The 27699-nt window shown below is 38.0% G+C and overlaps 1 protein-coding gene across 1 annotated transcript; it reads left to right on the forward strand.

The window, feature by feature from the left end:
- Positions 1–24286: 24286 nt before the first annotated feature.
- Positions 24287–27552, forward strand: LOC110935912 (probable pectinesterase/pectinesterase inhibitor 61). Its single transcript, XM_022178265.2, has 3 exons — positions 24287–25412; positions 25841–25980; positions 26650–27552. Exons 1-3 carry the CDS (start codon positions 24475–24477, stop codon positions 27345–27347), a joined length of 1776 nt encoding a protein of 591 aa, XP_022033957.1. The 5' UTR covers positions 24287–24474; the 3' UTR covers positions 27348–27552.
- The last annotated feature ends 147 nt before the right edge of the window (positions 27553–27699 follow it).

Here is a 27699-nt window from a genome sequence, read left to right on the forward strand (position 1 = left end):
ACTCAGATTTCCAGTTTTGGCATTTTTAGCCCTTGTAAAATTACTAAATTGCCCCTACGGTGCATAGTTTGGTTTTAAATGATAAATTTGATATATGGGTCATACCCTACTGATATAATATGTTACATTAAGTATATTTACTGTATGAACCAGACCCGAAACTCAGATTTCCAATTTTACCCTTTTATTATCTTTTAAATGACCAAAATGCCCTTCTAAGGCATAAATTGAGTTTAAAATTATTCCGGGCAACATAGAACATAACTTACTGATATAATATCATATTTTGAGCATATTACATCAGGGAACTTGCATTTGAATCTTTGGTCTACCCGTATCGCCCTTTTCGCGTTCGGTTCGGTTTACGTAACTAGTTTGCGTAAATTGACCGAAACGGGCCAAACGATATCATTTTTATTTCAAAATCCAGAATGTATTTAGTATACCCATATTATACAAGTATTCAAACTTGTCGGGTCTAAATCACATTCTATCCGGTCTTTCGCTTAATCGTGCGTAAGCCGTATCATTCCGAAAACTAACCGGTCAAAGCTTAAGCTTAAATAAAAGGCCGTTAGGAATCTAATAGGTTAATTATAAACCTTTGTTCCAGATTAGGAGGCCCGGTAAAAGCTACCAACACTTATCGTTTGTGACTTATACTTGCTCAGGTAAATACATTTTGACTTATTTTCCCTATACGGGCTTGGGGTACGGTATTTAAAATACCGCTTGATCGGGCGCACAAGTCCTGCGCCTTATAGGTGTACAGTCTTGAATAGCTTGTGCGACTTCGTTTAAACAGTTTTGTCTTACTTAAAGGCTTTGGGGGGTTATTGACCATGTCCCGGATATCCTTGGCATTATCTTACGAGATGGCCACGACCAGAGCACGGGGTGTAGGCGTACACTCGTCGTGTATAACTCTTTAATGTGGTGTGTCATTTAATTCTTAGCCCGGACAGCAGATCCCGGGCCACCAGAGATAAAAGTGCATGTAATTCGTTCACAAGTTTATATTATATAATTATCCCAAGTTAATAAAAATATTTATGCCTTGTGCATTTAAATCAATTTTTATCATTTTCAAAATGAGTCAGTCGATTTGTATTTACCAGTGTAAACTGACGTATTTTTCCCAAAAAGGTTAAGTGCAGGTACTATACGGAATAGGCTGGTTGTTTCCTAAGAGCGTCTACTATAGTCTCGCAAACTCGGACGACAATTATCTGTTGAACTATTTATTTCTACTTTTATTTGATCCGCCTGTGGATCCATTGTAACGCCCCGCGTTTTCATAACTTTCCATATTTAGAAGCCATTGTTCATATTCCTATCTTTGGAAACCTTGTGTCCTTGTATTAGTCGTTTTGTTATAATCGTCGAAAATATTTCTTTAATCTAATTCGTTATAAGAATGGTTATCTATTTATGGTTTAACTAATTAAATTAATTGATTTTACTATTTAAAAGTTTATTTTTATAATAATCTAATTAGTCTCGTTGAACTATAAAGTTGGAAAATGATACCAATTTAACCCAGTTAATTTAACTATAAAGATTAGTTCTTTTAGAATATACGTATAACCTAGTTAGTTTGGTCAACTATGCTATATAACTTGCAATAAGTTAATTCAGCTAATTTATTTAAACTCTTCAAAGTTTAGGGGTTAGAATGGTGTTTCCTAAAAATAAAATGCAAGAAACCTTAATCCTCTTTTATAACAGCCGTTACTATGTCTTGTCTCTCTCATACATCTAAAAACTCATAACCAAACAAGCACTGCTCCTTCATCTTCAACATTTCTAAACCCTAATCCACACATTAGAACCCCATCTTCTCCATTCCCCCCTCTACCTCTCGATCTATAACCTGCAAGCCCACACAAACTCTTAACCATCCCCTTTAACCTAGCCGACACCCCACCCCCCTGTCTGTTTGTCGCCGGCGAGACCACCATCAGTTGTGGCGACTGCGAGAGCACCGAGAGAGGGAGAGAGAGAGGAAGAGATGAGAGAGAGAGAGAGAGATCGGAGGTCAGGGCGACGACGTCGGACCAGCGGCGTCGGAGGGGTCGACGGCAGTTCGCTTCGGTTCGGGTATAAACCGTTTCCGTTTGGGTCGCGTTCTTCCCCGGTTCGAGTCCTGGTCGGGTTCCAATTTAGTTCAGTCGCGAGTTCGGATCAGCACCAGTCAACATCGGGCCTGGTTGTCTCGGTACAGGTACGGGTTTAAGTTATTCGATTCAGTTCGGTCAGTTTGTTTCAGCTCCGATTGGTTTTCGTTTCAGGTCAGTCGGTTCAGTCCCGGTTCCGTTCAGACTTTGTTTTGACTTTATTCGATTCAAGTTGCGTGCAGATGGTTTCGTTTCGGATTATGACCAGTCTCGGTTCAGCTTTGGGTCTCGATTCGGTTCCCATCTGGTTACCAGTCGACTCGGTTCTTTGTGGTTCGAGTTCCGTTTCCAGATTTGGTCGGGCTTCCGTCGGGTCAACAGAAGTCCACGGCTGGTCAACAGTCATACTTGTCCGGCTCAGTTTCGTGTTCATTCTGGTTCCGTCAACGGACTAGCTCGGTTCATTTTTGACTCGGGCAAACCAAGTCAATTTGGTCAAGCTGGTCAACTGTCGATCCGATACTCGGTATGATCTTAAACGACGTCAATATTTTTATTATTACTGTTCATGTATGTTTAGTCGCTTGAAACTTGTATCAAACTTGTATAGAACTTGTTTAGTTACGCGAAACTTGTATAAAACTCATGTAAACCCTTATATGTTTTCGTTATAAAACTTGTAGTTGATTGTTGAATTTTGACAAATAAATCGACAACATGTGTTGTTGGGATCGTCCAAAAAATAGAGGAAACCCTGCCCGTTTTTCGTAAAATTCCGTAAAACAAAACGTGTAAACTTTGTAAAACGAAACCTATCAATTCGGCTAAATTTTATGAAATAGATATAAAGGCATAATTATTTTTATTTTCGGACAACCTTTCAATAATACTTTTGAAAGAATTAATTTAGAAATATTACTAAAACTATATAAAATATATACATATATAAATTTATATATATATTTACACATTTATATCAACTAGATACTTCAATTTCCAATTCAAATCATCTGTCCTAATTCCGTTACTCATGCACCATCGTTTACCCATATAGGGTGACCTTGGTGTTCCATCCTCCTGAACTTATACACTCGTCAACACTTGGATAATCGGAAGACTTAGCAATTTGTGAGTATACTCGTATTTCCCCCTTTTTACTTTTACCACTTTTGGGGTGTAACATGTTTACCTATTAACTTACACATGAACACTTTGTTAAACACATGAACGTTCCTATAACATGCTTGTATACGTGATGACTTGATACTTTAAACTTGGGTTATTCTTATGTGTTGAACTTATCATTAACTTCGTACGAGCCAAACCTTGACATATGTAGCGCTATAGGATTAACGACCCGCCCGTAAACTTGAGGTTATGTCTTGAGCATATTGCGTTTTCTTGGTTTGATATGTTAGACACATGCCATATTTATCGTTTATCTTGAATCACATGCTTGCTACGAGGAATTGTTTAAAACTTATCTTTTGTTAAGTACGTATCAAACTTGTATACTCGCCTTTGCTTTTGCATTGACTTTATTTTAACATGTTACAGGTGGATGTTGACGATGCTTGGAATCTAGTAGGATGCTTAGATACACACCTAAAAGAATTGTATTCATATGGTGTTATTTTATTATTCATGTTGTTGTATTTTGTTTCAAAACCTTGTAATTGATTCTTTAGAAATGGAATGAAATGACTATTTAAATACTTGTCACAATTATTAACGTTATGATGTCTCGAGCAATCTTCACACTTCGTCTCATCCCGATGTTTCCGCCATTGGTTGGGGTGTGACAGATTGGTATCAGAGCCATAACTATAGGGAATTAGGAAAAGTAGGAATGCTTTAACCTAGTCTATAGTTTTAGAGCTTTATTCGTATGTTTTGCTTGAAACTACTTGCATGCTACTTTATTTGCTTTTATTGATTCTCTTTTGATCTTTTAAGCATGATTTGTCATTTGTGTGTTAAAGCTTGACATGCTATACTTGTTTTATTATGTGTTAATATTTGTTTCATTGTTCTCTCATTTATGTGTTATTTGTGACATACTTTTTATGAGTTAATAATTGTTTCATTATTCCATTCTTTATGTGCCATTCTTGACATGTTTATACTTGTTCGTCTAATCCTTGACATACACTTTTCCTCATACATTTTACTCGATTAATCTAAATCCGACAACTCATATTGTACAAAAGAGACGAGTTTACCAAAATAGGCGTGAAACCCACAATTTGGTAAACAACTCTCATTCCGCTTGATTTCATTTTGTTGCACGAAGTTACACCATTAAGTTAGGAGTGAAATCCACATCTTAATGGAAATTTCAAATTTCAAATTTCAAATTCAATTTCTAGTGGACCCTCGTTAACGTGTCGAAATTAAATTTTGACCCAACGAGTACCAACCACACTTAGGGTACGAAGTCGTCAAGCTAGGGGTGAAACCCGCACCTCGTCGACTAGTCCCACTCCTCGATTTTCATAAATCCCGCCAAGTCTCGAAATTTTCGATGGATTGGGAACATGTAATAACTGGAAGGGTGAATACCGTTAACCGAGATATCGGCGAGAGTATTCCACCTATTAGGCCAAAGCATGTTTCTTAATTCCAAAAGATCTTTCGATCACTTTGGTTAGTCAATGTTCCGTTTGGAACCATCCAAGTTTTATTCGAACTTACGCTTATTATTTTTGATCTTTTGTCACTTTTGAAAAATTTTTCGAGATTTCATTTTTACGCAACATCATACTCTTACCTTTCATACGACGGTACATTATTAGCATGCATGATTTCACGTAATTTTATTTACCCTTTTTATAACAATGAACAGAGACATATCATCGAGATAGGAGTGAATTCCTTAACTTGATGATTAACTCCGCTTCTTTTCTCATCTGACAACGACATCATCAACGGATTTGGGGTGATTCCCTTACCTAGGTGATCGTTACCAAGGCTTTCTTTTAAAAGATTATATTATGTAAATACGATCATGTTTATATCTAAATCATTTATCATTAGTCAAGTCCCTAATTATTTCAAAATGCATTGTTATATAAACGAATTTCTATCCTTCAATCTATTTTCATGTAGCTCACACACACAAAATTCTTAACTTACACCATAAACGCTTATTCCTCGACTTTCAAAATTCACGAAATGCTACTTATCAACTTAGTCGGTCTAACAAATCCATTGCCCACGAATTTTGTATTCAACGTAACTATTAAAACAAGCTCATCACATGTCATTAAACTAGAGATTTTCTATTTTTCATTGAGAATCAAATCAACTTTTTCGCACACACCTATAAAATATTACCAGTATTATTTAAGCATTTACTAAGACTCCTTTTCAAAACCAATAAAACATTTTTCAACAATCACTAAACTCGTATACCAAATTCCTTTTTCTAAGGATCAACTTTTCCTCAAGAATCTATAAACTTCAAAACTTTCTAATATAAAAGTTACTTAAAACGATGCAAGCTTGTTAATCCCAAGAACTTTTCAAAACCTCGCTCGATACGCCAATTAAATTCAAAACACGTGGGCAAGGAAACTTCATAAAAACCGACAAATTTTCAACTCATGTAAACTCTTTTAAAACCGCAGTAGCATTTCCATTCCTTTACAAAGTACTTTCCACATAACCAATGGACGTTTAATACTCCCTTTTCATTCACAAACTAGAGTCGGTATTTCGTGACAACTCGATCTATTTACATTCACAAACTATACATGCATATCATTTTACGCGTTATAATCACAACAATCTCACGCGCGCCACTCGTTCTTTTTTTCTTTCATACTCAAAACTTTTAATCTTTTACGTGCGTAGACTCGTGCATTTCGATTTATCCTATAAACAAAATCATTATTTCCTACATCCATAATTATACATTTTATGCCTTTACTTATGTTCACACTTACACATTTATGTTATACTCATGATTCAAAAATTCATACGTTTCACGTTTATACATACACTCACAATTATACATTTACGTTGTACTTACATTCATGATTATACTACCTTCATATTCATGATTTAGGCATTTTATGTTTTCATTTACACTTGTACAACTTCGTTACACTTATATTTCTATGTTTTATGCTTATACTTATACACATACTACTTACACGTTTTATGTTTATGCTCATACATACATGCATATTCATACTTAAACTTATGCTCATACTTCCATTCATACTCATGATTCATACATTTGTACCCATACGCGAGCGTAATCCGAGGGATTTGCTTACGTGGGTCCCATACATACTTAAGCATGGACTTGCTTACATACTACATTCGTACACGTACACGTTCTTACTTTTCAAATTTTTGTATACCCCGATTCATACACAATCAGTACAAGCTACGCGGATCATGCGACGATCAGTATAATCGCGGGTGCACACGGGATTATGGTGATAGACGTATGAGAACCATAGAGTGTACTACTGTGTATGGTAAGACACAGAACGTAACATGACACCGAATACGAAACGGACGTAACGTGGTCAAAACATGGTGGATACGCCGCTGGTACTTCCTATATATAAGTGTTTTCACCATGCTACCAAACTTTCGTAAAACGTGCCATGAGAAATTCGGTGTTTTGCAGACCTCTTTGACCTAATACGTAAACTTTAACAACTCACAAACGCATTATATCCGATTATCCACAACGAGACCTTATCCTTAAGACTACTTTTGTCTATCTGATACTTATGCTATTCTTATACTCATAATCGTTATTAGATCAATCGTTCACCCTTGTACCTCAATTATACTCTGTTGTCTCAAACTCCAAAGACTCTATTTTAAACAAACATCTTCTGTTTGCCAAAAACCCTTTCAAGTCTTCCTTCTAAATAAATTTCGGGACGAAATTTCCTAAAGGAGGGGAGACTGTAACGCCCCGCGTTTTCATAACTTTCCATATTTAGAAGCCATTGTTCATATTCCTATCTTTGGAAACCTTGTGTCCTTGTATTAGTCGTTTTGTTATAATCGTCGAAAATATTTCTTTAATCTAATTCGTTATAAGAATGGTTATCTATTTATGGTTTAACTAATTAAATTAATTGATTTTACTATTTAAAAGTTTATTTTTATAATAATCTAATTAGTCTCGTTGAACTATAAAGTTGGAAAATGATACCAATTTAACCCAGTTAATTTAACTATAAAGATTAGTTCTTTTAGAATATACGTATAACCTAGTTAGTTTGGTCAACTATGCTATATAACTTGCAATAAGTTAATTCAGCTAATTTATTTAAACTCTTCAAAGTTTAGGGGTTAGAATGGTGTTTCCTAAAAATAAAATGCAAGAAACCCTAATCCTCTTTTATAACAGCCGTTACTATGTCTTGTCTCTCTCATACATCTAAAAACTCATAACCAAACAAGCACTGCTCCTTCATCTTCAACATTTCTAAACCCTAATCCACACATTAGAACCCCATCTTCTCCATTCCCCCCTCTACCTCTCGATCTATAACCTGCAAGCCCACACAAACTCTTAACCATCCCCTTTAACCTAGCCGACACCCCACCCCCCTGTCTGTTTGTCGCCGGCGAGACCACCATCAGTTGTGGCGACTGCGAGAGCACCGAGAGAGGGAGAGAGAGAGGAAGAGATGAGAGAGAGAGAGAGAGATCGGAGGTCAGGGCGACGACGTCGGACCAGCGGCGTCGGAGGGGTCGACGGCAGTTCGCTTCGGTTCGGGTATAAACCGTTTCCGTTTGGGTCGCGTTCTTCCCCGGTTCGAGTCCTGGTCGGGTTCCAATTTAGTTCAGTCGCGAGTTCGGATCAGCACCAGTCAACATCGGGCCTGGTTGTCTCGGTACAGGTACGGGTTTAAGTTATTCGATTCAGTTCGGTCAGTTTGTTTCAGCTCCGATTGGTTTTCGTTTCAGGTCAGTCGGTTCAGTCCCGGTTCCGTTCAGACTTTGTTTTGACTTTATTCGATTCAAGTTGCGTGCAGATGGTTTCGTTTCGGATTATGACCAGTCTCGGTTCAGCTTTGGGTCTCGATTCGGTTCCCATCTGGTTACCAGTCGACTCGGTTCTTTGTGGTTCGAGTTCCGTTTCCAGATTTGGTCGGGCTTCCGTCGGGTCAACAGAAGTCCACGGCTGGTCAACAGTCATACTTGTCCGGCTCAGTTTCGTGTTCATTCTGGTTCCGTCAACGGACTAGCTCGGTTCATTTTTGACTCGGGCAAACCAAGTCAATTTGGTCAAGCTGGTCAACTGTCGATCCGATACTCGGTATGATCTTAAACGACGTCAATATTTTTATTATTACTGTTCATGTATGTTTAGTCGCTTGAAACTTGTATCAAACTTGTATAGAACTTGTTTAGTTACGCGAAACTTGTATAAAACTCATGTAAACCCTTATATGTTTTCGTTATAAAACTTGTAGTTGATTGTTGAATTTTGACAAATAAATCGACAACATGTGTTGTTGGGATCGTCCAAAAAATAGAGGAAACCCTGCCCGTTTTTCGTAAAATTCCGTAAAACAAAACGTGTAAACTTTGTAAAACGAAACCTATCAATTCGGCTAAATTTTATGAAATAGATATAAAGGCATAATTATTTTTATTTTCGGACAACCTTTCAATAATACTTTTGAAAGAATTAATTTAGAAATATTACTAAAACTATATAAAATATATACATATATAAATTTATATATATATTTACACATTTATATCAACTAGATACTTCAATTTCCAATTCAAATCATCTGTCCTAATTCCGTTACTCATGCACCATCGTTTACCCATATAGGGTGACCTTGGTGTTCCATCCTCCTGAACTTATACACTCGTCAACACTTGGATAATCGGAAGACTTAGCAATTTGTGAGTATACTCGTATTTCCCCCTTTTTACTTTTACCACTTTTGGGGTGTAACATGTTTACCTATTAACTTACACATGAACACTTTGTTAAACACATGAACGTTCCTATAACATGCTTGTATACGTGATGACTTGATACTTTAAACTTGGGTTATTCTTATGTGTTGAACTTATCATTAACTTCGTACGAGCCAAACCTTGACATATGTAGCGCTATAGGATTAACGACCCGCCCGTAAACTTGAGGTTATGTCTTGAGCATATTGCGTTTTCTTGGTTTGATATGTTAGACACATGCCATATTTATCGTTTATCTTGAATCACATGCTTGCTACGAGGAATTGTTTAAAACTTATCTTTTGTTAAGTACGTATCAAACTTGTATACTCGCCTTTGCTTTTGCATTGACTTTATTTTAACATGTTACAGGTGGATGTTGACGATGCTTGGAATCTAGTAGGATGCTTAGATACACACCTAAAAGAATTGTATTCATATGGTGTTATTTTATTATTCATGTTGTTGTATTTTGTTTCAAAACCTTGTAATTGATTCTTTAGAAATGGAATGAAATGACTATTTAAATACTTGTCACAATTATTAACGTTATGATGTCTCGAGCAATCTTCACACTTCGTCTCATCCCGATGTTTCCGCCATTGGTTGGGGTGTGACATCCATTTCAACTACCGTGATATTTATTATTACACTTTATTTAAAAGTTGAAATGTTTCTATTCTGCTTCCGCTGTGCATTATTATATTGTGTTGATTGTCTATGACGATGCCAACTACGTCACTGTACCCCACACCGGGCCCACCGGTGACACGTGGAAATCGGGGTGTGACATTACGTGGTTTATTTCCTGTAATCACAATTACTTCTTCGGCGGGTGCCTGAATTTCTATAAAGTTCTTATCACAGAGAATTCGAGCATGGTTGGCTACTAACCAATCCATTCCTAACACAACATCAAATTCAGCTAATTTCATAGGTAATAGGTTTGCAAAGAATTTATGACCTGAGAGTTCTATATTTTCCTTTTGCAAAACTTCATCGATGCTAACAGATTTTTCGTTTGCCGTTTCGACTGTAAAGATTTGCCTAATGCTGGTTAAAGGTAAGTTAAGAGCTTGGCAGAATAAAATATTTATAAAACTTTGGTTTGCACCAGAGTAAAATAATACTTTTGTGTAAACGTTGTAAACTAAGAACATACCAGCTATCACATCTGGAATGAGCTCTGCTTCTTGAGCAGTCAGTTGGAAGGCTCTTACATTCCTTTTTCACTTCTTCTGCAGGTTTAGCTTTATTGTTAGATAGTTTGTTTAGTTTTGGACAATCTGGCCTATGATGTCCAGCTTCTCCACAGTTGTAACAGACTGAAAATCTCTTCCTCCTGCAGTCCTCTTCTTGATGCCTCGGAATTTTGCAAAAATTGCAATATCCTTTGCATCTTCCAAAATGCTTTCTTTTGCAAGAATTGAAAAATGGGCTAGTGGAAGATTGCCCATTCCCTTCTTTCTTGAAATTGTTATGGTTACCCGGACGGAATCCTTGGGTAATCTTTTGGGCTACTTCCTTCCTTCTATTTTCTTCTCTTGTCCATACTAGTTCGTCAGTCAGAGTATTGGCTAAATCCACCGCATTATCAATCGTGCGAGGTTTCACAGCCTTGACGATATTACGGATTTCGGCAATCAATCCCCAAATATAACGAGAAATAAGTACCGGCTCTGGCGAAGCCAGGGTTGGTACTACTCGAGCATACTCGAAGAATGTCGAAGTATACTTTCGACAATCTACATCCATCATCCGGTGGGTTAAAAACTTATTTGTCATTTGTTCCTTTTCATATTCGGGACAGAATTTTCTTTCTACAAAGCTCTTAAATTCTTCCCAGTTCATAGCATACGCCATCCTTCTTCCTTTTGCTTGTAACACCGTATTCCACCATTCTAGCGCCCCTTCTTTGAAAAGGTTTGACGCGTACATGACCTGATCATCCTGAGCACATTTACTTATGGCAATTACTGCTTCGGTATTCTCTAACCAACGCAGTGCCGCAGTTGCTCCTTCATTGCCTGCAAACTCAGATGGTTTACAAGCAAGAAATTCTTTTTAAGTGCAACCAGGCGTTGCAGCTTTCATTTTCTTAGGGAGTGGAGCTTGTCGTGGTTCATTATCATGATTAACATGATTATTGCCTCCGTTTACGCTATTACTGAAGTTATCTTCAGAAATACGTTTGCTAGGAACGATTTGTTGTGGTTCTATTGGATTTTTAACAGCATCAACGATTGCTGGAATAGCGTTGGCTATCCCTTGAGCAACTATTGCTGGAATAGTGTTGGCTATCCCTTGAGCAATGATATTTTCTATATCCTGCCTAGTCATATATTGATCCCCCGGTTGTTGCTCAGATTGATTAACCTCGTTAACTGGTTCATTATTAGCGTTTTCCATCCGATAACTAATTTATAGATAAATAATTAGTATACAAGAAATAATCCAATGTCACACTTAATTGCACATAATCACGTAAACGAACAAAATTTGTAAATTTTCTAAAATTTCATTTATTTTATTGATTATATCATGCTTCTATATACAATCGTTTTATTATTTATTTTACACATACTGATTTTACTATTACTATTACATAACTACAGTTCCATAAATCCCCTATCCTTTGTCAGATGATATTCTAGTAACGGCGTTCCCTCTCATCGTATTTCCAGGAGATCTGTCCCCCAATCTCTTGGATCCTATTCCCAGTATCCATTAGTTCTTCGCCAAAGCGAAGTTCAGCCGTATTCTCGTTACTTATTGGTGGATTTGGTAAAGGTTCTGTATTGAACTGAGGAAAAAGCTTATAGGGATGGTTTTGTAACTGTATTTCATTAGTCAACCATTCGTCTATTTGCGAGTGGATTGAAGGGTTTGGAATAGCTGGTTCTAAGTTCATTGGTAGTTGTGTTTCAAAAGAGTGAATAAAAACATTTTCATTAACAGGCTTAATAGTATTATAGCTTGCCAATATAAAATCTAGCTCTTCCTGAGATGGTAACCTTTCAATTTGCCTAGAACTTTCCCCAATTTCCTTTTTCTTAGGCTTGGGTTTCTCGAGAGGTAAAGCGTTGAATTCTATAGGTTCTTCTATGTCTGGTATATATCTATTGAAATCTCTGGAAACCTCTATGCTTACCGGATAGAGATTTAAATTCTGAAGGGCATCAGAAAAGTCACTCATGCTGTTTAGCAAAATACACACAATTACTAAGTTAAGATTTATAACAAAATTTTATAGAAAAATATTATTTCATACTGGGTAACTACCAAAACAACTGAAATTTAAAACACGCTAGGTTTTATTTGTAAATTTATTTATTTACTGAATAAGGCTTCTAGACTGTAGATAATAAAGGTACTAAAACTTGGGTCAAATTATTTAAGGATTTGCATTAATTGCTATGTGGGCTAGCATATAAAGATCTGCCCATACTGTATACAATTAGTCAGATAATAAAGCACATAACCATAAAATAGCAACCTAAGTATTCCTCAAATAATTTAATAGACTTAAATCAGTAGTAAGCTTATATCAGTGGCTCTGATACCACCTTTTTCTGTCACGGCCCCCGACCCGGTTTGACCCGTTTCAGGAGCCGCGGGACAGAAATCTCGTGGTATTTAATTTAGGCGACAGCGGAAGTCTTTTTAAAACAGGATCTTTCAATATTTAAAACTGCCTGTTTACATAATTTAGGGATAAAACCCCGGTAATTTACAATCATTTGATTTCACTGGGAAATCTTTTATTTTACAAAACAGGTTTCTTTATTTTATCATGAGCCACTTTCTTAAGCTTGTAGTGCTTCACGGCACTTTTCCTGGATCATAACAGATCACCTAAAACATGTTTGAAAAAGGTTTTGTCAGCGGGAAATACTGAGTGAGTTCATTCAGGTTTTATAAAATGACCCTTAGTTATAAAATTACAGCATAAGAGCGATTACAATTTATTATATCTTATATTTATCTGGCGCCGTGTCACAATGGTGACATGTCACAATGGTGACGATGGTCATACCACTATTAGGTCAATGAACCCAAATAGTGATGATTATCCCTAGTAGGTCAATGAACCTAACTGGGAAAAAATAGTAATGTGCACAATACCCCACTAGCCAGTGATTCAAGATATCCACGACTTAGTCCCTGTAATTATAACTTTTGAAAATAATTTGGAGTATTGTAAAACAGTTGATAAAAAGAGAATGACTCACATTGCAGATTTAACGAGCAGTGTATAAGCCTACTGATTAGCCTTGATTATCCTAATTTAAATAACAATGCACACAAACTGGTTAGTAACTAATACAGCAGTTACGACAATTCACGAGATTAAACCCTCACAACGATTTACAAAGTGCAATACTTATCAATACAGCGGATTCACAACGAATGACAGAGTATAGCCCGAGTTTGGACAGCACTCAAACATTAAAGTTGAAATCACGACGAATGACAAAGTATAAACTCAATTTGAGCAGCACTCAAACAATCGTTGGATAGTTACAATCGATCGGACGTTGAATCGTAATAGCGACCGAGTTAGTACCCTGTTTTGCGACAGCGATTCGTGAATCGTGTGTGTTGTGGACTGTTTCTGCTATAACTCAGCGTGTACAACGAATTTCTTCGTCGTTTTTGTGCCAGAAATCAAGTGCCAATGCCCTCTATTTATACCCGAATTTTGACCCCCGTCGCGTGACGCGAGGGGTACCCCTATGGGCGTCGCGTGACGCGAGGGGTAACCTATATTCATAGGGTAGCTACGTGTGTGAGTAGGTTTGCTGAATTGACAGATTCTTAAAATTCGAATTCGACAGCAAATTATTTAGATAATCGTAACTAGGGTTTTACCCCCCCCCCCCCTGAGTTTTAGGGGCCCTGATCCTGATTCTGATGATTCTGAAAATTTTAGGATTTATGCGGAATTACTTGGGTTTCTCAATTAGGGTTTTCTTAAGAGATAATTAACATACTAAGTATTGGTTTTAGTGAGAGTTGTTACACCATAAATGCTGCAGGAGCCTTTGTTAGTCCAAATGGCATAACTGTAAACTCGTAGTGACCATACCTAGTCCTGAAAGCGGTTTTAGGTATGTCTTCTTCTTGTACCTTCAACTGATGGTATCCGGAGCGTAAATCTATCTTAGAGAAGTATCTAGCTCCTTGCAATTGATCAAAAAGATCAACAATCCTAGGAAATGGGTATCGATTTTTAATTGTAACTTTATTCAATTCCCTGTAATCGATACACATTCGCATCGAACCATCTTTCTTGTTCAAAAAAAAAACACTGGTGCTCCCCACGAGGATGAACTAGGTTGTATAAATCTTTTGCTTACTAATTCATCTAACTGCTTTTTCAGTTCTAACATTTCGGTGGGTGCTAACCGATAAGGTGCCTTGGCTATCGGTGTAGTTCCAGGAATTAGATGAATTCTAAATTCTACTTCCTTATCGGGTGGTAATCCAGGTAGTTCTTCTGGGAATATATCCGGGTATTCTGATACAACGGGAATTTCTTTAAGTTCCTTACCCTTAGTGCTAATGATTACCGAAATCACACACTATTCCTTGCTTTCGTTCATAACTAGCAACTTTCATTACAGAAATGAACTTCATTGACTTACGTGGCTTATCTCCTGCAACCACGATTATTTCTCCTGATGGCGCACGAATTTCTATGGAATTCTTATCACAGAGGATTCGATCATGGTTGGCTACTAACCAATCCATTCCTAACACAACGTCGAATCCAGCTAAATTCATAGGTAACAGGTTTGCAGAAAATTTATGACCTGAAAGTTCTATTCTACCTTCCTGCAAAACTTGATTTATGCTAACAGAGTTACCGTCGGCTGTTTCTACTGTATAAATCTGCCTAAGTTTGGTTAAAGGTAGCTTAAGAGCTTGGCAGAATGAAGTATTTATAAAACTTTGGTTTGCACCAGAGTCAAATAATACTTTCGCATAAACTTTGTGAACTAGGAACGTACCCGCTATCACATCCGGAATCAGATCTGCTTCCTGTGTAGTCAACTGGAAGGCTCTTGCATTCTTTTTGGTAGTTCCTTCTGCAGGTTTAGCCTTGTTGTCAGCTGGTTTAACCAGTTTAGGGCAATCTGGCCTAAAATGTCCAGCTTCTCCACAGTTGAAGCAGACTGTTGATTTCTTCCTCCTGCAATCTTCTTCTTGATGCCCCGGAATTTTGCAGAAATTGCAATACCCTTTGCATTTTCCAAAATGCTTTCTTTTACAGGTGTTGCAGAATGGAGTAGTGGAAGGTTGCCCGGTTCCCTTTTTCTTGAAATTACTACTATTACCCATACGGAATCCTTGGGTAATCTTTTGGGCCACTTCCTTCTTTCTATTTTCCTCTCGAGTGCGTACCAGTTCGTCGGTCAAGGTGTTGGCTAACTCCACCGCATCGTCAATCGTACGGGGTCTTGCAGCTTTAACGATATCACGAATCTCGCTAATCAAACCCCAAATGTAGCGAGAAATAAGTACTGGTTCTGGCGATGCCAGAGTTGGCACAATTCTGGCATACTCGAAAAATCTCGAAGTATACCCTCGACAGTCAACATCCACCATTTGGTGGCTCAGGAACTTGTTTGCCATTTGTTCCTTTTCATATTCAGGACATAATTTTCTTTCCACCAATTGTCTAAATTCTTCCCAATTCATGGCACAAGCCATGTCACTTCCCTTGGCTGGCAATACCGTATTCCACCACTCTAATGCCTCTTCCTTGAAAAGGTGAGAAGCATGCATAACTTTGTCTTCCTCTGCGCATCTACTTATTTTAATTACTGCTTCAGTTGTCTCTAACCAACGTAGTGCGGCTGTCACCCCTTCATTGCCTGCAAATTCGACTGGTTTACAGGCAAGAAATTCCTTATAAGTGCAACCAGGGGTTGCAACTTTCATTTTCTTGAGGATTGGGGCTTGAACCACATTATTATTGTCGCCTCCATTTACACTGTTGCTAAAATTATCGTCACGCGTGCGTTTACTGGGGTTGGCTTGTGAAAGCGCAACAGGACTTTTAACAACAACAACGATTGCCGGGATAGCATTGGCTATTCCCTTAGCGACAATGTTTTCTATATCTTGCCGATTTAGAAAGTGATCCTCATTATTGTGTTCCGATTGATTAACTTCATTAACTGGTTCATTAACAGCGTGTTCCATCTGATAATTAACAATATATACAAGTTATTGGCACAAATAAATAACAACCAAACGTAAATAAAATAATCGCACAAAATCACGTCAACACGTATAGCCAAAATTGTCGACTTTGCGATTTTCATATTTTATATATTTTAGTATGCATCCGTACACACCAGTTATCTTACAAATGGTTTTATTTTAAGTTATTTTACATAATTATATTTTTATTATTATTTTATTATTATTATTAAACACATAATCACACCATCATGCAACCACAACCAACTGGCGTCTCAGAAACGACGCCCTCTCTCGTCGTATTTCCATGAGATATGTTCCCCCACTTCCCGGATTCGATTTCCTACATCCACCAGCTCCTCGCCATAGTGGCGGAGTTCAGCCAAGTTCTCAGTGCTCATAGGTGGGTTTGGTGCAGGTTCAGGGTCAAACTGGGGAAAAAGGTATTAGGGTTATTTAAGAGATTCTGAAGTTGCCAGTCAGTGGTCCACCATTCTTCCAGTTCTCCTTGTAGAGGTCGGGGGTTGACAATGGGATCTGGGATAGCAGGCTCTAGATTAACTGGAAGTTGTGATTCAACTGTGTAATTGAAAAGGGTTTCATCGGCAGGTTCGATGATGTCGCTAAGTACCAGTTTACGATCCAGCTCCTCCCATGATGGCATTTCCTGGGCTTGCCCGGAACTTTCCCCAATCTCTTTTCCTTTCCCCTTATCCTTCGGATCCTCATTCTTTTTAATTTTCTGTACCGCTGGTTTCTTCATACGCATACGCCTCCAGCCTACAAGTCTTCTTCTCTTTTTCGTCTTTGGTTTCTCCTGCGGTTGGGCCTGGAACACCATTGGCTCTTTCGTATCAGCCTGGTAGCCAGTGAAAGTGCCGGTAGTATCCATATCGGTGCTATGGATAGTAAAGTTTCGGAGTGCCTCCGACAGTTCATTCATGCTGTTAGCACACATGAAGACACACACAAATTTAAATTAAGATTTTATTTATTGTAAATTAAGTTTTCACAAAATCACAAAATAGCAATCAGAAAAATTAAGTATTTCTAAATACTTAATTGGCTTAAATCAGTGGCTCTGATACCACCTTTTTCTGTCACGGTCCCCGTCCCGGTGTGACCCGGTCTAGGAGCCGCGAGACAGAAACCTATGGTATTTGTTATTTGAGTTGACAGCAGAAGTTTTAACAGGATCTTTAAAACTTGAAAATGCCCAATTATTTTATTTCATAATTTGGGACAAACCCCATAATTTACAATAATGGGAATTTCACAAGGAAATCCCTTGTTTTACAAAACATGTTTATTTATTTTACTGAGCCACCACTTCAAGCTTTGTTAGTGCTCCGTAGCACTTTTTCTTGATTCACAGTAAGTCACTTGAAACATGTTTAAAAAATATTTTATCAGCGGGGAAATACTGGCGAGTCACTCAATTTTAATAAAACGACACATAGTTATAAATTACAGCATAAGAGCGATTACAATGGCTACTATCTTATTTTATCTGGCGCCGTGTCACACCCTGGTGACGATGGTCATACCACTATTGGGTCCTTTCACCCAAGTAGTGATGATTATCACTGTTAGGTTGGTAAACCTAACCGTGAGAGATTAGTAATGTGCACAATACCCCACTTTCCAGTGATTCAAGATAACCAAGACTTAATCCCTGTAATTATAACTATGAAAATAATTTGAGTATTGTAAAACATTATTGATAAAAAGAGAATGACTCACATTGCAGGTTTAATTGGGCAGAGTTTAACCTACTGATTTAGCCTTGTAACCTAGTTTAAATAACAATGCACAGGAAACTAGGTAAGTAACTTAATACAACATTTATGATAACTCACGAAATCAAAACCTCACGACGAATGATAAAGTATAGCCCAAATACGGGCAGCACTTAAACATCCATCGGATTGGTTTCAATCGATCGGACATTATATCGTAGCAGTGATCGAGTTAATACCCTGTAATCGTAGCAGTATTTCCCTACTTAGAATTTAAATTTTGAGCAGTAGACTTCGTTTTTGAACAAAGTTTTCGAACACAGAAGCAAGTCCCATGCACAGGCAATTTATAGCAGACTTCAAGGTTTTACGCGGCCCGCGTAAACCTTAATAAGAACTTACGCGGCCCGCGAGGGCCACCTAGTCTAAAACTAGGGCTACCGTGTCACATGTAGGCCTGCCACGTGTGCGACACGTGGCCTGTTCGCTTATCCGGTGAATTTCGATCTGTCGCGGCCCGCGTAGACTACCCTTATGTATTACGCGGCCCGCGTGGAATCCAAATTTCTTAAATTCTTGATTTTTCATGCATATTAGGGTTTCAGGGGTCCGGGGTTTTACTTACAAGTCATTTTGGGACATTTTTGCAGGTCCTTACACGGGGTGCTAGGGAATTGTATGAGGTCGGTACAGTGGTGGAGGTGTCGATAGAATCTGGTTGGGTGGGTGATTTAGTAGTGGGCTGGTGCGGTGTAGTCTGGGCTGGCTCGGAGTCCAGAGATAAAGTGGTGTGATGGTTTGGGCTAGAGGAATGGGTAGGACAAATGGAGCAAAACCTGGGTTGGACAGGAGCTTTTGGGCCAGAAGTTGTATTGGCTGAATCAGTTGGGTTAAGTGATTGGTGCATTGATGGGGCAACTGGAGTGGGTATCGGGAGAATGTTGTCAAAATATGAGAATAGAAGGGTGCCTTATCAACTTTAGAGACTTTTCCTGTGAAGGGAAAAATTGTCCTCATCGAATATAGCATGAAGGGTAATGTAAACATGGGAAGTGGTTGCTGGAATTGGTGTCTACTTATCGATAATTTAACGTTGCTATTAAGGTACAGTTCAAAGAATTACACTTTGGATGATGAACAAAGTATAGTATTTAAGTGTTAACTATTATAGTTTATAAAAGCATATTAATTGTGGGGAACAAGTATTTAGTGAAATACTAGAGATAAAAATTGTTTGCCAAACAATTAATTGAAGTCATTTAAAGAGTTCAACGAGTAATAATTTATTATTTAGATAATAAATTAAAAGGTTATTATATTAAGAATACAATAAATAAGAGTTTTGACTAGTGCGGATGATGCTCTTATTATGGGTGAGTGGGCCCGAGATAATCTTCAGAGTACGGCTCGAATTCTTAGAGTTTTTTATCTATGTTCGGGGTTACGTATTAACCTTCACAAGTCTAATTTATTTGGGGTTGGTACTGAAGATATGGAGGTGGACAGTATGATGGAAGTTTTGGGTGGCAAACGAGGGGCTTTTCCTTTCGTTTACTTGGGTATCAAAGTGGGAGCCAAAATGTCTAGAATTGCCAATTGGAATGGGGTTGTTGAAGTCATTGAGAATCGCCTAGCTTCATGGAAAGCCAAGACTTTATCTATAGGCGGTCGATTGATCCTCTTAGAATCGGTCCTTGAGAATTTGCCTATTTATTATCTATCATTATATAAAGCTCCTAAGGCGGTCATCGAGAGTATGGAGGCGATTATGAGGAGGTTTTTATGGGTGGGTTGTAATAAAGAGAAAAAAATTAATTGGGTCGCTTGGGACATCATAACTACGCCTAAGAAGGCGGGTGGGTTGGGAATCTCTAAATTGCAAGATGTTAATGACGCGCTTCTCCTTAAATGGGCGTGGCGTTTTAAAAATGGGGGTAGTTCTTTATGGAAGAAAGTGATGATGGGTTGTCATGGGTCGGGTAGGACATGGTCTTTGCTACCATGTACTTCCTCGGCTAGCGGTTGTTGGAAGCAAATAGTTAAAATAGGGGAGAAAAAGATTTGGAATGGTAATACTCTCTATAGCTATTTCGTGGGGGTTATGGGTGATGGTTCGACAATCAATTTTTGGGTGGATTCTTGGCTTAGGGAGGAACCTCTACGTCTAACTTATCCGCTTTTGTTTAGACTAGAAAAAAATAAATGGGCCACGGTCTCTTCCAGATTAAGAGTTACAGATGGGTTAAAATCGTTGCAGTGGGAATGGCATCATGCTCCTTCAAGTACAGAGGAAGTTAGTGAATTTTTTAGCCTTATATCCGATATATATGACTACGATTGGAAAGGAGGTAAGGACCAGTGGAGATGGAAGGCTAATGCGGATGGTGTATATTCTGTAAAGGAGGCAAAAAAGCTGATTGCAAATGGTCCTCATCCGGTCGTTGATGTTAAAATGAAGTGGAAAGGATGGGTGCCATTAAAAATCAAGATTATGGTGTGGAGAGCGATGCTTAATCGTCTGCCTACTAAGATGGAGCTTCTCAAACGTGGTTTATCTTTGCCGGCTGTTTTGTGTAATCTATGCGACTCGAAGATGGAGACGTCTATTCACCTGTTTACCGGTTGTTTCTTTTCTGCAGAGGTATGGTCCCGTATAGAGCTTTGGTGTCGTCTGCCTCCTCTTATTGTCTTCGATGTCCCAGATTTGGTGAAGATAGCCGACTTACATGCTACATCAAGGCAATCGAAATACATCTTGAGAGGTATCATATTCACCACTATGTGGGCGATATGGAATGAACGCAATGATAGAATTTTCAAAGGAAAAAGTCGTTGAGCCATTGAAGTAGTGGAGAACATTAAAATGATGTCGTTTTTTTGGATTCGAAATAGATCTAGATTGAAAGGTTTAGATTGGAATGTTTGGTGTAAATATCCATTGAAATTGTTGTAGTGTCGTTTTGTGTTGCCAGGGTCCTTGTTTTGAGGTCCGTTCGTGCTTTTTTGAATGAAATTTACCTTACAAAAAAAAAGACTAATGGTGAATAATTGTTAATCGAGTGAAAGAAGGATTAATTATTATTAGATAATAAATATGGGGACTAGTTTTATTACTAGAAAATAAAGCAAGGTTAAAAGATTGACCGGTAATTAGTAATTAATAAAGGATTAATTACTTGAAAAAAGCTAATGCTAGTGAGCTTGAGTGTAATTAAGGCATCAATAAATAGAACCCTAATTAAACCCTAATTGCATCACAAAAGAAGAAAAAGAAACCTCAAACCATAGCTTCAAACTCTCTCTCTCCTCCCTTGCGACCAGCCGACCAACCTAACCTCTCGTCACCCATCGACCAGCCACCGTCAGCCAGCCCACCACCGCATTGTGCCACCTCAGTCGCGCTTACAGCCGCTCTGCTTCTAGCTGACCATTGTCTCGCGTTTTTGGTGATTCGAATTTGATTTGTTTCGCGTATGGGATCTCGTCGTGTTTTGGAGATTGTGATCAAGCTTACTAGCAGAGCAGTTGGTTGCATCCATCGTGCGAGTTTTTGGTAATGAATTTATGATATTCGTCAAGCCACAAGTCCGTTAGAGCGTGAGAGTTGAACATATACCTAGCTCTGTTTAAGTTATATGACGGTGTTTACATTCGGCCCGTGTATTTTGTTGAGGTGTATGTGGACATGACAATCTATGCTGTATGCCTTGTTGTTGAACGCGGTTATTTGTAAAGTCTGTTCCACCATCACTTTAGAAAATTCTGACACTGCATGAAAGGTTATTGTAAATTCTTTTCCACCATCTCTTTACAAAAAAAAAAAAAAAATATGATGACAACACTTATTAACCATGCCATTATTTGAATTTCAACTGATTTTGTTAGCGCATATTACAATCTATACATAAAGTCTATTTGGTATGAGATAATACAATGGATGAGAGAATGGAATTGACGAGGTAATGGAATGGACAAACTAATGAAATAGATTATTACCATTCCATAGTCATATTTGGTTACCATGTGGGCATTGAAGAATCATTACTTTGTATTGTTTGGTAGGTAGGATATGAAGGAATAACATCGTCGATGGGTGGTAGTGGTCGGTGTTGATAGTGGGTGGTGGTAGTCGGCGGTGGCAATGGCGGTGATCGGTGGCAGCGGTGACTTTTAGAGAATGAAATGTCTTATGTAGAGGTGACTTTTAGAGAATGAAATGTCTTATGTAACTGGTGATTCTATTAACTTTACAAACCAAACATTTTTTTTCATTCTGCTCTTCACTAGTGCATACCAATCATTACCTTATTCTCTTTCCTCATCTTTTAATTTGATTTTTATTTTAGACTTATTATAAACTATAAATTAGCAACTATATGTTGCTTTATGAACTTGTACCCCATGTATGGGGAGTTCTTTAAAAAAAACATTGATTTTTCATTTTTAACCCAGTTCTTTTCATCTTTTTGCAATTTAATCTTAACACTTTTTTATTTTCATCTTTGGCCCCTCATAATTTTCATCTTTCACAAGTTATTTGTTTTACGTTTTGTTCTAAATTTTGCAAGACACGCCGCAACGTGTATGTGGGGTTCACCATTTTTTTGGTATATCTTTTCCCATTTGACAGGGCCGTCGTAACACGTTTATTTTTTCCCATTCAACCTAGTTATTCTTTTCTACATTTTACGTTTCGGTCTAATTCTTCGCATTAACGCACCGCAACGGGCGTGCGTGGTTCAACGATTTTACGTCTGCTTTTCGTTTGGTGTTATTTTTCCTTTTTTATTTATTTTATTTTTACGAACTTTTCCAATGTTGGCCGGGGTCGCTAACAGTGAAGTGGCATTGGTGCCATTTGGCACGGTTTTACGAACGTTTTTAACCTATTAAGTTTTTTACTAATATTTTGTTTCGAGTTTATCCTTATATACTTCCTTGACTTAAAAAACTATTTTTACGTGCATATGTTTATTTACGTGTCGGTATAAATATGATTTGCTCTACGTTTCAACGTAAACTTTTTCTAGAAAACGAGTCAGATCAAATATAATACATTTCATTAAAAAAACATTTTTATGTGCATATTTTTATGTACTATAAATTTGAATTGGTTTACGTTTTGATTTGGGAGTGAGTCATGACAACTATCATATGTATTGGTCCGTATTTTATGTATGTTTCGTAAATTTTGTTTCGAACACTGTGGAGTCAAATTGTAGTTTCTTTTTTATGTATGTGTCGGATCACAAATAAATTCTATTTAGTTTACGTTTTGATCAAATCGCAATTTTTATATAGGTTATATCGAGTTCAATCGAATACGTCAAAACGCGTGTTTTCGTATGGTTAACGCATCAAACAACGTTTGGACTAACAATTTGATGTTTGCAATGTTCTTGCGCCGCAACGCGCGCGGGTGTTATTGGTAGTTATACTAAATAACCATTTATAAATGATAAAATTACATATTTACTCCTATTTAAAACTTTTTACTCATGTTTAATAGATATAACACTTTGTTTTATCCAGTTATATATACTTTAGGTTTGGATAATCAAACACAAAAAGTCTTAAGATATTTTTGATGGTTTGAGAGCTATTTAACGGGTTATAGCACACGAACTTTAGGATCAAGGTCTTCATTAATTATATTGAACCTTCAAATTATAGTACAAAACACGTTGCCGAAAATAAACAAAACCTTTGTTAATATTCGTTTATCTAAAGAGAATGAAATTTCTAGTTTGTGTTTGGTCATTTAATAAATTAACAAAAACAAACAAACTTCTTGTTAACGGTTCACTAACTATTCGCTAAACCATCAAACCAACATTTTTTAAACTCCCAATCGAACCACATTTTTTAAAGATCTCCAGATGGATGTGTTATTAAATTATATTGCCAATTTTCGTTACTATCTTTTATTCACATTGCATTGTATAAAGAAAAATTTAAACATTTACCTACACTGAAAGAAGAAAAGTACATAGTTAGCTATTCATTTAGGATTTTTTTTTATTTGAATAGTGTAGTTTGTTATAAATCATTTGATTAGAACAATAGGATATTGGGAAAAAAATCATTAGATGATAAACAGAACCACCGAAGATGACTGTTATTACATGGGCAATTTTTTATGAATAGTGTGGTAGTGGAAATATAATTTGAAGGTTCAAATTAAATACTGTGTGTTTTTTTTTTTTTTATAAAAAAAGAATTAAAAAGATATAAGGGTGGTAAAAAGGAACAAAAAGAAAAGGGGGGAATGAAGAAAAAGGAATGGATAATTGAATTAGTTGCCACCAGCTAAGCCCTCCGACATCGACTTAACAACAACTACTGCTTCCTCCTGCTACTGACCATATATACACGCACACACACCCTTTACAATCCCATCACCCCACTCCCCCCTACTATCTCTTTCTCTCTCTCCCTGAATCAATAATATGAATTTGGAATACGGCCGGCTTGGCAAGTACCAGCCCGGAAGAAACCGACCCGATACTCCATTAAAGCCTCAACTTTACCCCGCCCCAACTACCAATGCCAATTCCAAAATAAAGCTTCTCTTAATCTTTGCTCTTGCTCTCATTGTGGTCTCGCTACTGTCGGTGGGCCTCGTGGTGCATCTCCGAACCAAGTCCCCTCAAGGAGGATCTAGGCCCATCATCCATCCCCGGCCCACTGAGGCCATGTCACGAGTCTGCGCCCGGACTCGTTACCAGAATCTGTGTTTGAACTCGCTGCTAGATTTTCCGGGATCATCGGGCGCGTCGGACAAAGACATGATCCACATTTCGGTGAACATGACGCTGCAGCGGGTGGGAAGGGCGTTATACACATCGGCTGAGATTAGCAACCTCCAGATGAATACACGTGTACGCTCCGCATACGAGGACTGCCTTGAGCTTCTAGAGGATTCTGTCGACCAGCTTAAACGCTCGCTTTTCTCCGTAGTGGGGAAAAAGGGAGGGTCTAGTCAGGATGTGATGACGTGGCTGAGCGCCGCGCTCACCAATCAGGACACGTGTACGGATGGGTTGTCGGAGGTGGAGAACGGGTACGTGAAGCAGCAGATGGAGGGGAAACTGCAGGACTTGTCGAAGCTGGTGAGTAACTGTTTGGCGATATACGCGGCGGCGAGCGACGGTGATGATTTCAACGGAGTGCCGATACAGCACCGACGGAGGAGGTTAATGTCGTACCAGCCGGAGTGGTTAAAGCGGAAAGAGAGAAGGTTGCTGCAGGCGCCAATCGGTGAAATTCAAGCAGATATAGTGGTGTCGCAGGATGGCAATGGGACGTGTAAGACCATCGCGGAGGCCATAAAGAAGGCGCCTGAGTATAGTAACCGCCGGACCATCATCTACGTAAGGGCAGGAAGGTAATTACACAAACCACTTTTTGGATTCTAGATAACAACAACGCGTTCTTTGTTTTGTTTTGTTTTGTTTAATCACATGCATTATCCCTCCCTCCCTTCCCTGTTTGTTTATTATTATATTAGAATTAGAATAGAGATTGCTACATAAAAAAAATAATAATGTGGTTGTGGGGTGGGGGCAAGGCAAGAGTAGCTTTTTGTTAATGAAAAAAGGTTCTTACTATGCATAGAAAAAAAGAAAGAAAGAAAGATCGGACCAATCATGGGATGGGGGGTGGGTTCTATTTGTTGAATGCAATTATGTTGACAGATTTTGTTCTGTTAGTTGTAAGTAATAATTGTGCAATAACAGTTAGTTAGGTAACCTACCTACTTGAGAATTCTTTCAGTTGTAAGGTTTCATGATTTAGACATTGTGAATGAATTAGGTACGAAGAAGCAAATCTGAAGGTGGGAAGGAAGAAGTGGAATCTGATGTTCATAGGGGATGGGAAGGGCAAAACGGTGATTACCGGAGGAGTAAATGTAGTGGTTAACAACGTCACAACTTTCCACACCGCCTCTTTCGGTATTCCTTCCTTCCCTTTTCCATCAAAAAGGTTGAATTCCAAATCAGGAACCCAACTCAAACAATCAAAAAAAAAAAAAAAAAAAAAACTGTCCAGCATTTAAAATGTCACATTATTTTTGGGGTGGGAATCGGTCTTGTCATGGGTATCCAATGCAATATTTATTATCACCTTCTTTTCAACCCATGTCCCTTCTTTTATTCTTTTCAAAAAAAAAAAAAAAAAAAGTCGCTTCTTTTATTCTGTCGAATATGGGACTTAACCCAAAATCTACTTCTCCCAAAATGTTTAAAGATTTTACTTTTACCAATAACCACCACCCCATTCGTATTATTATTATTATTATTATTAAAAAGCAATTTACCTGGTGAAGACTTGCTAAAAAAAACAAAATAAAGCTCCACTATAATAAAAGGACATTCTAAAATTCAAAACAAAATTGAAACCACATGTTTGATTAAATATTTTTATATTGAAACGAGCACATATACAAATACATGGATTGATTGATAGGCAACAAAGGTTTTTTTTTTAATAACGGTGGACTGATATTAGTATTTTATTCATTTTAAATGTTATCAGGTTCAAGATCTTAATTTATACAAATGCACTAAACTAAAAAGCATCCTACAATATAATTGATTAATTTGTGTTGTGTTGTTTTGTAGCTGCGACGGGTTCTGGTTTCATCGCAAGGGATATGACATTCGAGAACTACGCGGGGCCTGCCAAACACCAAGCTGTGGCTCTGAGAGTTGGTGCGGACAAGGCGGTCGTCTACCGCTGCAACGTCATCGGATATCAAGACACGTTATACGTCCACTCCCAACGCCAGTTCTTCCGTGAATGTGATATTTACGGCACAGTCGATTTCATCTTTGGCAATGCTGCCGTGGTATTCCAAAACTGCAGCATGTATGCAAGAAAACCAATGCCACTCCAAAAGGTAACCATTACCGCTCAAAACCGGAAAGACCCAAATCAAAACACCGGGATCTCGATCCACGCTTGTCGCCTCCTAGCCCAACCTGATATGGAGGCGGCCAAGTCGAATTTTTCAACATATCTTGGGCGCCCATGGAAGCTTTACTCCCGGACCGTCTACATGCAAACTTACATGGGTGACCACATTCACCCTAGGGGTTGGCTAGAGTGGAATGCAACGTTTGCACTCGACACATTGTACTACGGTGAGTATATGAACTATGGCCCAGGTGGGGCCATCGGTCAACGTGTCAAGTGGCCCGGTTATCGGGTCATTACTGCAGCCGTAGAGGCCAGCCGCTTCACCGTGGCCCAGTTTATATATGGATCATCATGGTTACCTTCTACAGGAGTTGCGTTTCTAGCGGGGCTATCTCAATAACTTTTTACTGACATTAATTTGTGGATTGGATTTATATTTATAGGTGGTAAAATAAACAAAAACATGTAAAACCCATGTTAGCACCTGCGTACCACAGTATAGTATCATATTTTGTATTATAATCAATCAATATTCATGTGTACGTTGATGATTTAATATTTTCATCGGGTCAACATTCTAATAAATAGTTGCTAGATTTGTCAAATATCATGTTCTTATGGACCCCATATTTTTTGTCCCAATATTGATGAGATGAATAAATATCATCCCCATCTTTTGAAAATTTTCAGTATGTGTTTTAAATTAATATTTAGGTCCGGCATTGTGTTTTATTTCACCCGCAACAGTTTTC

Source organism: Helianthus annuus, chromosome 14, assembly GCF_002127325.2.
Source record: "Helianthus annuus cultivar XRQ/B chromosome 14, HanXRQr2.0-SUNRISE, whole genome shotgun sequence".
Taxonomy (NCBI): domain Eukaryota; kingdom Viridiplantae; phylum Streptophyta; class Magnoliopsida; order Asterales; family Asteraceae; genus Helianthus; species Helianthus annuus.